The sequence below is a fragment of the Onychostoma macrolepis genome, chromosome 16 (genome assembly GCF_012432095.1).
Source record: "Onychostoma macrolepis isolate SWU-2019 chromosome 16, ASM1243209v1, whole genome shotgun sequence".
Taxonomy (NCBI): Eukaryota; Metazoa; Chordata; class Actinopteri; order Cypriniformes; family Cyprinidae; genus Onychostoma; species Onychostoma macrolepis.
Window position 1 is genome coordinate 21,727,598 of NC_081170.1, and position 15,111 is coordinate 21,742,708.

The window sequence follows — 15,111 nt, forward strand, 5'->3', positions numbered from 1 at the left end:
GTTCCCCAGGCTTCTAGGAAAACTTGGCATGGTAAGAAATAATTTAGATTTTATGGTTTCGTTTACAGAAATTTGAAATGGTTAAATTGTTAGTGGGGTTGTGCAGATAGACGATAGTATAGTGTATTGACCATAGTCAGAGATACCGCCGAGAGCTGATGTCTTTGTCGATAGTCAAGGTGATATTACAGGGGCTGCCCCACATCTTTAAAATTTGAGCACATTGCTTTCTGTGAGTGTACACAGCAGCAGCACCTCTGCCAGAATGTCACTAACATCTACATACAGGTGCATCTCAATAAATTAGAATGTCGTGGAAAAATTCATTTATTTCAGTAATTCAACTCAAACTGTGAAACTCGTGTATTAAATAAATTCAATGCACACAGACTGAAGTAGTTTTAAGTCTTTGGTTCTTTTAATTGTGATGATTTTGGCTCACATTTAACAAAAACCCACCAATTCACTATCTCAACAAATTAGAATACTTCATAAAACATTTTTAGTGAATTGTTGGCCTTCTGGAAAGTATGTTAATTTACTGTATATTTACTCAATACTTGGTAGGGGCTCCTTTTGCTTTAATTACTGCCTCAATTCGGCGTGGCATGGAGGTGATCAGTTTGTGGCACTGCTGAGGTGGTATGGAAGCCCAGGTTTCTTTGACAGTGGCCTTCAGCTCATCTGCATTTTTTGGTCTCTTGTTTCTCATTTTCCTCTTGACAATACAGATTCTCTATGGGGTTCAGGTCTGGTGAGTTTGCTGGCCAGTCAAGCACACCAACATCATGGTCATTTAACCAACTTTTGGTGCTTTTGCCAGTGTAGGCAGGTGCCAAATCCTGCTGGAAAATGAAATCAGCATCTTTAAAAAGCTGGTCAGCAGAAGGAAGCATGAAGTGCTCCAACATTTCTTGGTAAACGGGTGCAGTGACTTTTTCAAAAAACACAATGGACCAACACCAGCAGATGACATTGCACCCCAAATCATCACAGACTGAGGAAACTTAACACTGGACTTCAAGCAACTTGGGCTATGAGCTTCTCCACCCTTCCTCCAGACTCTAGGACCTTGGTTTCCAAATGAAATACAAAACTTGCTCTCATCTGAAAAGAGGACTTTGGACCACTGGGCAACAGTCCAGTTCTTCTTCTCCTTAGCCCAGGTAAGATGCCTCTGACGTTGTCTGTGGTTCAGGAGTGGCTTAACAAGACGAATACGACAACTGTAGCCAAATTCCTTGACACCTCTGTGTGTGGTGGCTCTTGATGCCTTGACCCCAGCCTCAGTCCATTCCTTGTGAAGTTCACCCAAATTCTTGAATCGATTTTGCTTGACAATCCTCATAAGGTTGCGGTTCTCTCGGTTGGTTGTGCATCTTTTTCTTCCACACTTTTTCCTTCCACTCAACTTTCTGTTAACATGCTTGGATACAGCACTCTGTGAACAGCCAGCTTCTCTGGCAATGAATGTTTTTGGCTTACTCTCCTTGTGAAGGGTGTCAATGATTGTCTTCTGGACAACTGTCAGATCAGCAGTCTTCCCCATGATTGTGTAGCCTAATGAACCAAACTGAGAGACCATTTTGAAGGCTCAGGAAACCTTTGCAGGTGTTTTGAGTTGATTAGCTGATTGGCATGTCACCATATTCTAATTTGTTGAGATAGTGAATTGGTGGGTGAATTGGTGGGCAATAGTTATGCCGGTGAAGGTCTTAACTTCAGTCATACAGAAAGTGAAAGTAAAAAAACTGACGGAGTTTTCTAATGCTGCATTAACAGCACATATTATCTCAGAGACAAGAGACGAGTCTACTTCAATATGTGCTGATATAGTATAAATGAATAGAGCTGTTTTAAAGACCCTATCCACAACCACAACGGTTTGAAATTTTTTTCAAACCGTAACCTGTCCACGGTGTAAAAAAGGTTGGGGACCCCTGGACTAAGTCACACTTCAGCCATGCCATTGTCACATGGTCTGCCTGTGTCATTTGTTTCTGATCCAATCTATTTAAATCCAATCCAATCTGATCCAAGCTATTTAAAGGAATGAAGACATTTTCACAGGAAAAGTATTTCAATGTGTCGTTTTGATTGTAAGATCAGTTTCACAGTTTGCACTGTATTATTCTTATGGTTTAGATGCTAAAAGGGAGAGTGCTTTCAAAGTCCTGCCCACTCTGCTTCCCCAATCAATATACAAGAACGGAGGAAAGGTCTTCAGACCCACAACCAGAATCCTGGAAGTCATTCATTTGACATACAACCTGTAAGTTTCTTTTTTACTTTTTCTACTCTATACACAGTACTGTGCAAAAGTTTTAGGCCACTAGTATTTTCACCAGTTAAAAAATGGTTTTACGTCAGTTATTTCTATCTTTTGCTGTAGTGTGTCAGTAGGAAATGTCAGTTTGCATTTCCAAACATTCATATTGCCATTAATTGTAATAATCCAGTGAATGTCTGACAACAGCCAGTGCTCCACACAGATTTGATCTGATCATCATCCAGTCTTATCTGATGCTTCAAGAAACCTACCTGCAAAGCTACAGTACTGTTAAAAGTTTTAGACACTTGTAAAAAAAATGCTGTAAAATGAGGATGCTGTCAAAAATAATGCCATAAATTGATTTCCTTTATCAATTAACTTCTATTAACTAAATTAAATCAACATTTGGTGTGAGCATCCTTTGCATTTAAAGCAGCGTTTGCCCTCAGTGCACTTGTGCATAGTTTTTCAGGAAGCTTTACAGGAAGGTTTCTTGAAGCATTTTGGAGACGTTGCCACAGTTCTTCTGGATTTAGTCTGTCTCAGTTTGTTCTGTTTCTTCATGTCATTCCACACTGTAAAACCCGATAAGTTAAGAATACTTAAAACATTTGAAGAAACTTACTGCCTCAAAACATTTGAGTAAACAAACTAAATTTATTTAAGTTAGTAGAGCTTAAAATTTTTATGACAAGTGGGGCAGGGCTGAGAGCCATGGGAGCCAATCCAAGCCTCACTTCCATGATCCCACCCCACTCATCACAATGATAACTATATACAACTTGCTTCCGTAAACAGCACATTCATTCAGATCTCCCACATAGCAATTTTTCCCACATAGCAAATCAGCTTTTGCTTGGCCCACATACCGCAATGACTTACGGTCCTAGTGTGTACCAAGTCTGGATTCCAGACAAGGGCCACACATGGGCCATAACTGGCCCAAGTCTCAGCCAAGTTAATTACCCATAACTGGCCCTGAATTGGGCCAGTTCTGGCCCATGTGTAGCCCTTGTCTGGAATCCAGACCTGGTACACACTAGGACCGTAAGTCATTGCGGTATGTGGGCCAAGCAAAAGCTGATTGTGTGGGCCAGAGCTGGGCCAGAGAAAAATTGCTATGTGGGATCTGTATGACCATAGCTGGCCCTGTTCTGGTCCTATACGCTGGACCAGATGGGTTCCACATGTCAGCCTCAACAAAACCATAACCAAGCCACTTGATACACACCCCTCCCAGATAAATAGTCACAACAATGACAATATTCTGAACAAATATTTAATCATGTTTAATCAGCAAACCAAGTTGAATGAATCTCACACCTAACATACAGCATTGTCAGTTCACACTTTCACAAAAACTATAAAAACATGCTTATTTGTTTTGCTTGGTAAGTGTGTTCACCCTGTTGGAGTATGGTAGCGTGAATTGGCTTTTAGGTGCTTTGGGATACAAAACAAAAAACAGTAAAATAAATATATATTTGTTTAATGTTCACACAATTAACACAAAATTCTTAAATTTGGTAGTTTCTCTATTTTTGCAGTATTCAAGTGTTCATGTCCCTGAATAATATCTGCATGAACCTAAGTCTGAAGAGTACACATATCTAGTAGACAGCAATCCTTGTGCCTGCGCTGTTATCTCCGCCTACTTGAAACTTTGTCAGGCTTCTGATTGGCCAACATGGCCTAAAACACATCAAAGTTACGCATTTACATAAATAGTACAAAAGTCAAATAAAATGTCCTGAAACTTCATCATGTATTGTTTAGTAGGCCTACATCAAACTGTAAATTGAATGAGAATATGAAAGCAGTGAATGCAAAACATTGTTTGAAGTCAGTTGTATATAAAAACAACAGGATATACTATTCTATAATATAACATATAATATAATATCATATGAGGCATGAATATAATTTCACATGTAAACACAATTAAACACACAATATGAGCTTCATGTTATGCATTTTAAAAATATATTTGTTAAATATATTGAAATACATTTTGAAGTGTTTTTACATATATGTGAATATATTAACTTTCTGTATGGGAAAACATTGGGATTTTAGTCAAAAATATTTGAAATGGATTTTAAATGTGGGTCAAGATCGGCAATACTTATGTGGCCCACATATCTATATTTGACTTCTGGCCCATGTCTTGCGTGCCGTCTTAAACCCGGTACCACCTCTGCCAAACTCGGGCCATGTTTGGCCCACATGCTGTATGCCAGTGCCGGATGAATATATGAATATATATATAAAACAACAGAATATATTATTCTATAATATACTATATAATATTATATATTATATAATATCATGAGGCATGAATATAATTGTGCATACAAACACATAATAACACACAGTATGAGCTTTATGTTATGCATTTTAAAAATATATTTAACAGTTTCACATTTATGTGAATATATTACCTTTCTGTATGGGAAAACATTGGCATTTTACTCAAAAATATTTGAAATGGATTTTAAATGTGGGTCAAGATCGGCAATACTTATGTGGCCCACATATCTATATTTGACATCTGGGCCAAATACTGCATCTGACATCTGGCCCATGTCTTGTGTGCCGTCTTAAACCCGGTACCATCTCTGCCAAACTCAGGCCATGTTTGGCCCACATGCTGTATGCCAGTGCCGGATGAATGCCAGCTGTGCCGGATGCATGCCAAATCTGGGCCAAATTTGTTTGCTGACTGGGTTATAATTAAGTGCTAGTTTGCAACAGCACACTGGCACGCTAATGTAGTTATCTAACAAGACTCACGACACACTTGCATGTAAATAGTCAATCAACATGCAGTATATATATAGTCTTTAAGTTTTGCTATCCATCCTCAACCTAACCACAGGTTCTACTCTTCACCACAATGGTAACACTACAAAACCAACATAACAGAAACCTATGTAAATCTTAACATAACACAACATTTAAGTACTAACTTGTGTCTCTCTATGTTAATCTTGTGCAAAAACACACAAAATAACACTTTATTTCTGCATTTATTGTTCTTGTTGTCTGATGCTAAGCATGCTGGGAACTAGAAAACGCAATCATTTTAAGTTCACCTTACTACAACAACATTTTGAGTTTATAGAACTTATTTCAATTAAGTCTAATGAACTTTCATTATTATTTGAGTGAAATTAACTAATTTCATTTAATTAATTTCACTGTTCGATTTTACAGTGCAGACAGACTGGATGATGATCAGATCAGATCTCTGTGTGGAGCACTGGCTGTTTTCAGACTCTTTGTGCAAACAAAAATCTCACTGGATTATTACAATTAATGGCAAAATGAATGTTTGGAAATGTAACCTGATATTTCCTACAGACACATTACAGCAAAAGATCGATATAACTGACTTAAATCCTTTTTTTATTTTAGCTGGCTAAAATACTAGTTGCCTAAAACTTTTGCACAGTACTGTATATATATATTGGGGGCTTTAAATACCCCATAATTTATGCCATGTTGGTTGGATGAAATTTAGGTAGACAACCAAGAAGTGCCAGTAAGCAGAAAGAAACCTAAATCAGTAACACAATAAATATTTAGTTTAAGCAACCTTTACCAGACCCAGTTCACAGGAAAACCCTGATGGTTTGGCTGATTTCCATAAAATACAATTAAACGTTATTTAAGTCAAATTAAAATGTTACAACTTGTAAAAATGTAAGTTATGTTGCAAGACTAAGTGTCGTGTAATTAACAGGTGGGGACCAACACGGTGATGCATTCCTGCACATTTTGTGCCTTGGTGACGAGACAACGACATCCCACACCTTCGCCATTGTTTCAGGCCATGCCATTGAAACGGACTTGTTGCTTGAGGCTGTTCATCTTTTTCAAGTTTTTTTTGTACTTGATGTTAGCTACACTAACATCTTCCTTCAAGGGAATTTCTCCAGCATGCAGTATATCATATTGATGGACATGAGTCTTCATGTGTGAAGTATTTGAGGGCAACATTTTTTTCTGGCCACTTGTAACGTTTTAATTTTTTGTCACATGTATTGTCTGTTGTAGGTCTCTTTGTTTGGCTTAGTTTTAATGGCACAATGTTTGGACTGATTCTCATGTGGCAATAATCACTTTTGTAATGTTATGATGCTGCAATGTTGACAAAGAATAGGAATCTACAGTACCTAGTTTACAAAGTTTTGTGTTTTAAAGAAACTGATCTACAAAAACCGTTGTTTTATTTGTGTCTGTAGGGGTTGGATGTAATGTGTATCAGTAGCACCCATTCAAAAATTGTTTTAAAAAGAAATGTGAAAACTCGTTAAATTGATATTTACAGTTGCATTTTTTGTGTTGTGTAACTGTATTACAGAAAAATTATAATTTTACATTCCTTTGTGATTATTTATTATTATTGATAATATTGGTAAATATAAAGGTAGCAAGGCAATGAGACAACAAATAAACCAATGTTTGGGTAATGTTTAACCCAGCAACACAGTTACCACTGGTTGGGTTAAATAAACAACCCAGCATTCTGGGTCAAATGGTTAAACCCAGCACTTGGGTCAAAACAACCCAGCGCGTGTTCTGTCCCATAGTTACCCAGCAGCTGGGTTAAGGTTGGGTTATTTTTTAACCCAGCCTTTTTAGAGTGTAAATATTAGTTTAATGTAATGTAAAATTAAATTGCTATTATTATTATTATTAATTGTATTATTAATTGTATTTTCTTAAATATGTGATTTTGTTACATTACAATGATATATTAAAATAGTAGTATTTATTCTGTTTTTAGTCATTTGTTTATTTTTTTTTTATGTAGTAGTACTAATATTGGATTTTAATTTGGCCAAAAGTTTGTGATGTATATATCAATTATTATTATTATTATTACTAATTGTATTATTTTTCTTAAATACGTGATTTTGTTACATTATAATGATATATTAAAATAGAGTATTTCTTATTTTGTTCATGTAGTATTAATGATATTTTATTCTAATTTGGCCAAAGGTTTGTGATGTATATATCAATTATTATTATTTGGATTTATTTATTTGGATATTATTTATTTTTATATACTGGATTTTTGACTTTCATGAGCTGTAAGCTCTAATCATCAAAATTAAAACAAAAAACCTTTGAAATGTTTCACTTTACATGTAATGAATCTAGAATATATGAAAGTTTCACTTTTTGAAATAAGTTACAAAAAAAAAAAATTGTGCAGCCCTACAAATCAAGCACAGCAAACCTAACATTTTTTAATTACATTTTAAATCGCAGCCACAATTTTCATTCCCAAATCGTGCAGCCCTACATAATGAATTCTGAGATTACCTTAGATTTCGGTCAAAAGCGGCCTATTAACCCAAATAAAATGGTATCGAGGTAGGTTACTAGGCATTGGAACAGAACTATGAATGGGAACTCTCCTGTTTGATATTTTGCTGAAGACAATTATAAGCAAACAAGTAGATAAAATCTAGATTCACAGATTCACAAAACCAGAATGAGCTCTATGTGGTCTTCAGAAAAACATGCAGTTGAGTAACACAGAACATCTTGCAACATAAAACAAAGCCATTGTACAAAAACAATAAGATCGGCACATCAATGCAAGTCAAAGCATAGATCATAGCCTTCTGGTTTATCCAGACAGTCTGTTTGCGTGCACACATCCTCTGCCTGTTCAAGCAGGTGATGAAGTCAGCAGCTGCGTCAATGACTCAAACAAAATATGTGATAGTCATAAAATGCATTACAAAATCAGGAAGTAGCCAACTTTTTTTGTATCTTTTTGATTAATCTGCTGTTCAAAGTACATGTTTTAGCTCTTTGGGTTTGACAGCGCAGATTCATTCTCATGTCTGCCTAATACTCAGATCATTTAGGTGGTCTATCATGGACTGTAATGGGTTCTTGTTTCTGCTGATAAAACATTACTATTACGTAGCGAGAGCGGATTTAGGCCGATAAGCATTGGTAACTGCCATGTATACGTTCTACTTATGTAGATGTTTCATTCTTCAAAATTGGGCAGTAAGTGACCTTAGGCCTCAGCAAAGTGATAAGTATGCAATACAAGTTTGTAAACACCCAAAGGTTTAGTCAACTGTTTGCAAGCTTAATCAAGTGAAGACAAAAATCTATTTAAAAGCTTAGGAGGTAATGAATATTTAATCAAATAAATAAATAAATATTGTAGATATTTTTTCTCTAAATATTATGTTTAGATAAATAATCATCCAGTGCTAAAACATGGTGTAGCATATGTCAAAGAGGGCACATATCAGAGATTCCTATAAAGAAAACACAGGCAATGCAATAAATCAGCTGACTCTACAAAGTTTAGACATTGAACTGTTAGAATAATCAATCAGATGTCTCTGGATAAATGGACTGCAAACATTTCATTAGACTGCCACACAATACTCTTAAAAAAGCAGCAAAAGTGGTATTCACTGCAGAGCCAAATGGGTCAAATGGGTGGAGCTTGATCTAGTCTAGCTCCACCCCTGTGGACCTAATGCGTGGAGCTTGATCTAGTGTTGAGGGTGTTTAGGAATAGGGTTATTGTTTGGGGTTAGGGTGTGGTTGGACCGCCAAGTTTTACCCATTACGTCCAGAGAAGGCGAGCTGGACATCAAGCTATGCCCACTTGCTCTACAGCAAGCACCTTCTCTCCAAAAGGTGGATTTTGACAATGATGCCAAAGAACCTTCTTAAAAGAACCATTCTCTCTAGTGTGAAGAACATTTTAATAAAATACCTTTTGTGCAATGGTAAGGTTCCATGGATGTTAAAGGTTTTTCATGGAGCCATCAATGCCAAATAACTTTTATATTTAAATGTGAATGTTAAATTAGTTTTTCCAACTTCTCTGACAATGAACAAGTGCTGAACAAAGCAAAGCCCTGTTGAATACTTTAAAGTATCTATTAAAGTATTGAACTATCCAGCACAAAGATGCCACCCTCTAAGAGGGGAAGATAAAACAAGAGCTGAAAATGCGTTTAAGAACCTCACATGCGAAACGTTGGTATTCACACCAGATTAAGGTCAAATAAAGGCACCTGTATGCAAACATTTGTCTTAAACGTGACGTAAATCTTAAAAACTTGATTTACAGGTACATGACGAAGGTACACAATGGCAGTTCGGAGAACTGAGGTGGGTGATGTCTTTTCACGGCTGCCAGGACTCAGCCCATTGTGACAATATACTAAAATCTATTCAGATGTACAAGCAGGTTTATCATCTGTAAAAACATACACACCTGCCAAGTTAGTCTCCTCCTAGGAGGAGCACGTGCGAGGGGCAACAAACAACCGAAAAATAGTTGTAATATAACGTAATATGCATGATTGCGTAACCATAAGGGCATCCAGCAGGTCTGTCACCTCACGTTGTTGACGATTTCTTAAAATTGTGAAAGATTCTATGATGTTCTGTTAATGTTGTTATACTCATCCTAATCTCAACTTCAGTGATGCTTGTTTTTATAGGAGTTTTGCAGTATGAATGAATCACCATTAACTTTCCTCATCAGCTAGAAGCTCCAGAACCTCATTTTGTTTTTCATGGAAAAAATTATGACACTGAGGTACATAAATGACAATATTTTTGTCATCGTTGGGTGGACTGTTTCTTTCATTGTAGAAAGCTATTTCAAATACAGATCTAGATAACTAGCTCAAATTTATTTGTAGATCATCCTGCATGAAGATCCTCCACAGAATATAGAGCGTCAACCCTCAAACTCACAAAAATCACAACAAACACAAACTTGTTATTTTCCAAAACCTCTTCCTCAATTGGTCTTCAGCTGAATTGGGGTGATGATGTGTACCATATGTTTGTCAACTCACAAACAGGTTGTTCAGGGAGGTTACAAATGGTAGCAACCATGACAGGAAGTGGTTTTTATCACATCAATGTTGTCCTCTGAACAACACACTCAAGAGGAAGTGGTCTGACAGACGCAGTGTTGCTCTCGCAGCCAAAAGAAAAAATAGCTGGCACATTATTACAAATACAGCAAAATCACCGGAATAACATGACGCTAAACTTTGCTGTTTTTCTGCGATTGTGTACAGCTGCCTCTGATGGGGACAAAGCATTCAGCCACATGCAGTCTAATAGCACTGAAATATTAAACGCTTGCTTAACAGTGAGCTCTTCTGTACAGAAGTTTTACACTTAAAGAAATGAATGAAAAATGTTTAAAGTCATGTAGACTCGCAGGTGATGAAGACTCCTGCCATAACTTAATAAAAAGTAGTTCTATTCTACATGGAGAGGGTCACCTTATGGGGGCAGCCATCTTAAGATCACATGACCAGCCAAATACTATTCACTCTGTCTTGGTAGGCTTACCCCTAACTGAGCACATTTCCTCACAGAATACATTAATCGTGTCTGACTGCAAATGATTCATTTCTATAATGGCAAACATTTGTTTTTGTGCAATGCTACATCCACACCACTAGGTGTCAATAAGTTCAAGATGATTAAAATCTAAAATATTACTGAATACTGAATACATCAGTTTTTTTGTCTTCTGTAAAGTAGAAATGTGCAAGACTAGTCGACTAGCTGACTAAACAGAACTGCAGCTGCTAGTAGACATCGGAAATACTAGTTGACTAGTCGAAATGTAGTTATTAATGCTACATTTTAGAAATAATACATTATTTTGAAAAGTGAATATCTGGAGCAGAAAACAAAATCATTTCATTTCACCTCACACACGGTTTTTTTTTTCATTGCGTCACTCACTGTGGGCTCAGAGAAACGTTCACTAGGAAGATGAGCAAAGTTTGGGAGCGTATTTACTGGTATTTACATAATGAATGAAAGTGAACTGACTTTCTTCAGAAAAGTTTTGTTGACATTTTCTTTCATGTTATCTCTGTATAATGCCTAGGAAAATAGTGTTTATAAGCGCAGCACTGCTTTGTTTACAGGGGCCACAGAAACCACTGTATTTCTGCTTGTCCAAAAGAGCCACCTAATGTCAGAGAGTGAATTTGCATTGTCATTCAGCCCATCTGCTGTTTTTGTTGTCAGTGTTGAAAATTTTAACTGTTTGATAGAATATAAGATCAATTTGGATAATAACATATCTTATTATATTTGACACTTTGAAGAAAAAGCGTAATAAATGACAAAACGTCCTACATACGTCACCAAAGAGAGGTGTGTAATTTTTTGATTAAAAGTTATGTTGTCAAACATTTCTTAAAAATGACATGTACAATGAATTAATCATTTACAATAAGATCATTAAGATGTATTTTAAAAATATACAGGGTGAATTTTAAGCTTACTTTATGCTAAATAATATATTATGCTAATCTTGAGCAAATATTTTATGCCTGCAACCAGACAAAATAACACGTAAAATAAAACATATAAAATAAAACATAAAATAAAGCTTAATGAAGGACGACATACATTGTGTCAGTCCAAATTTACAAGCTTCCCATGAGACCTCATTACATTGGGAGGACATAGGACTCATTCTACGGTCAAATGACTTGCATAATAGGTGAGGACAGCTTTAAATGGGTTTAAAATAGAGCAAGCCCTCATGAGCCCAGAGAAAAACAAGCAAATTTTCAAACTTATCTTGTTTAAATTGCAGCAGACAGTAGTTAGCAGAGGCATTTAAAATGGGTGTTTCAAACCAGATTCAAAACATTGGAAAGCATTGTGCGGTCAACCATGCAGGGGAAACTAACTCAAATATGGGTGTGCAAAAATCACATACGCCTTTTATCCTTGTTTCACTAAAAAAAATCACATCTATATCAGTGTAACTGCGGAAAAAGGCAGACCCATTTGCCTGCTGCAACAAGTCAGAGGAACCAGTCCATCTACTTTGCATATCTGGTATGGATCCCTGTTAGCTGTATGTGTGAAGTTATTAATAAAAGGGAATGAAATGACAAAGAGTTGCTTTTTAGATTATAAAATGAATGAGATCTAGAGAAACACTCCCAGCTATCTAGAGAACTTTGTGCCAAGACCAGACTGGAACACTATTGCATAATTTATAAAGCTTCTTTTCCATGCAATCTGCTAACTATACAATATTTTTTTAAAGAGTGTCAAATTAAAACAGTGATCTGCAAGTAGACATTTCTCTGTGGTGACCCCTGGTGCTGCTTGTATCCTGCACCTGCTGTTTTGGTTACCATGGTAGCCATTCATAAAGAACACTTGCTATAGTGAGCCGATACAGCTGACTTCATCTGCTGACCAGTAAAGTGGCCATCATGACAGAGTTTCAGAAGGAATACATGGTCGCCCAACTATTGTTTTAATAATATAATTGCTCTCAAAAATGTGCAAAAGGTGCAGTGTGGTCTTTGTATGCACTACTCCGCCAGAGGGTGTTGTCAACATAACCATTCTTAATGTGGCATGTCCATTTCTTATTCGTAGTGAAGGGAAGCCCGACTCATTTCTGTAAATCAGGTTATTCCAGAATAGTTTCTTTCAACTGGCAAAAGAAATGATTCAGGGATTCTTTTAAGTCATGACATAATCACATGGCCCCTGACATCCTTTAATGGCATATTACATGTTCTAAATGTCTCAGAAAATAAATAAATAAATAAAATCAATGGGTACACACATATTGATTATTATTATGCCAGGACATTATCCATTAACACAAATCAAAACACTAGTAAAACACCTGTGAAAAATCAATATGGAAAATTCATTTGGATATTTTCTTTCTTTCATTCATTCATTCTTTCCTTTTTTGAATAAGCTTTATTATAAACGGTTTGCATTGTAATTCCATAGGCCCCACAGTTCACTTTGTTACAACCACGATTCAGCTCATAAAAACAAAGTCATAAAACTGCTGATAAAACTGTCAACTCTCAAACTATAAACATACAATTCTCTATTCAACGAGTCAGTAAACTGCTGACGAGAACTGCTCGGATCGATTCGTGAACTATCGTTCTTTCGTGAACAAAATCGATAGGAGCCGGTTCAACTGATTCACTAAAAAGATCCGTCTCAAAAGAACGATTCGTTCGCGAATCGGACATAGCTAATTCGTGAGTAAATATAAAGCATTTCAGCAATAATACATACAATTTATATTTTAAATAAACTATAAACAATTCAAGCATGTAGTTAAAGTTCCCCGGTATTGTGATTAAAGATTTAAAATGAAACATTATTGTATTCTCTGTATTGCCGTTGATTAATTTCAAATAAAAGAACTTGCAAACCACGTTGTCTATGAATTAGAGGCTATCTGCATAATGCAAAGAAAAAGAGAAGTGAGCAGGAAGAGGCATTACCTGACTCACAGGTAAACCCTAACTACACAGAATAACTGTAAACATTAAATTGACCTGTTGTTATGAACCATAGCGTTATGCTCAGCGAAAATACCATTAGTCCTTGTCATCACAATTGTCAGTCGCTTCATAACAACATTAAATATTAAGCGAGAGTCAAATGTTTTCACTGTGTACGTGCACGCGCAACCTTCCCAAAAAATAACCACGGACGCACTTCCTGAAACTGTTTCTACACAAAGGGACAAGGAATTATGGCGAGAATGCTTGCCTTTTAACTATATGCAGAATGCGACATGATATGAAATGGCAGTGGCAAGTTTGCGACAGCATAAACTCCGAAGCCAACAGGTGTCGAGTGGCTCGCGCGATCGCCTGCTCGTGCGTGACTCACCTTAGTGTAATATAACATCCACAGCTCGTACAGTCGCTCTTTCGAAGCCATTCTCCCTCGCCCTTCTGCGTATTCCCTCCACTTAGGCGTCAATCAAACCATCTGAATATACATCCACAAACGAAGTGGCCATGGATTGACTCAGCGAAGATCCAGGGAATACTGTTTGCTAGAAACGGCATGCTGCTGTACAGCTGTCCACTACCTGGTTGCCAAGCTCTTCCAAAGTTGCATGTCTTTTAGATGGAGGGTGGGTCAAAATGACAATTCCGGAAAAAAAGGAACTAGAGAATGTAGAGGGCAACATTTGAGAAATCTCGCAGGTTAGGCGTTGGATAAACGCACATCTCTGCTGGAGGAATTCTAGAGGAGTTGAACGCACTTGTCTGTGCACGCATTCATTACCCTGTTCGCACTCACTCCCCTCCTCTCGAGCGTTTCAGCGGCAGTAGAGAGCAAAGCAAGAAATAGCCGGGAGGAGTTCAGCCTCAAAGCTGCACAAGATGAAGGAAAACCATTGAGCATCATAGTGTCACAGATGATTGTGAGAATTAGCAGGGATGGAATGGCACTCGAGAGCAGGAACTTCTCCTGGTAACTTGGTTCTTAGAAAGGAAATTTACATTAAATAATAAATACTACAAGATCAGAATCAAAATCAGATGCATTTATTTATTTGTGTAGCTTCAAGTGCACAGAAACATAGATAGATAGATAGATAGATAGATAGATAGATAGATAGATAGATAGATAGATAGATAGATAGATAGATAGAAAAATTCTCTCTCTCTCTTTCTCCACACACAAACAATATAGACAAGACAAGATGTATGTACAAAATCTATATACAGATATGTGACCCTGGACCACAAAACCAGTCGCAATATTTGTAGGTATATTGTAGCAATAGCCAACAATACATTGTATGGGTCAAAATTATAGATTTTTCTTTTATGCCAAAAATCATTAGGATATTAAGTAAAGATCATGTTCCATGAAGATATTTTGTAAATTGCATACTGTAAATATATAAAAACTTAAATTTTGATTAGTAATATGCCTTTTTAAAAACTTAATTTGGACAAACTTTAAAGGCGATTTTCTCAATATTTTGA

General features: G+C 36.6%; 1 protein-coding gene across 2 annotated transcripts in view; it reads right to left on the reverse strand.

The window, feature by feature from the left end:
* nbeal2 (neurobeachin-like 2) overlaps nt 1–14,415 on the reverse strand; it is a 76,152-nt gene extending 61,737 nt beyond the window's left edge. For both annotated transcript variants that reach the window (XM_058746202.1, XM_058746200.1), the window contains exon 1: nt 13,997–14,415. In XM_058746202.1, the coding sequence (XP_058602185.1) occupies nt 13,997–14,047 (51 nt within the window). In that variant the 5' untranslated portion in view covers nt 14,048–14,415. The remainder of the gene's footprint in view (nt 1–13,996) is intronic.
* Between the last annotated feature and the right edge of the window lie 696 nt (nt 14,416–15,111).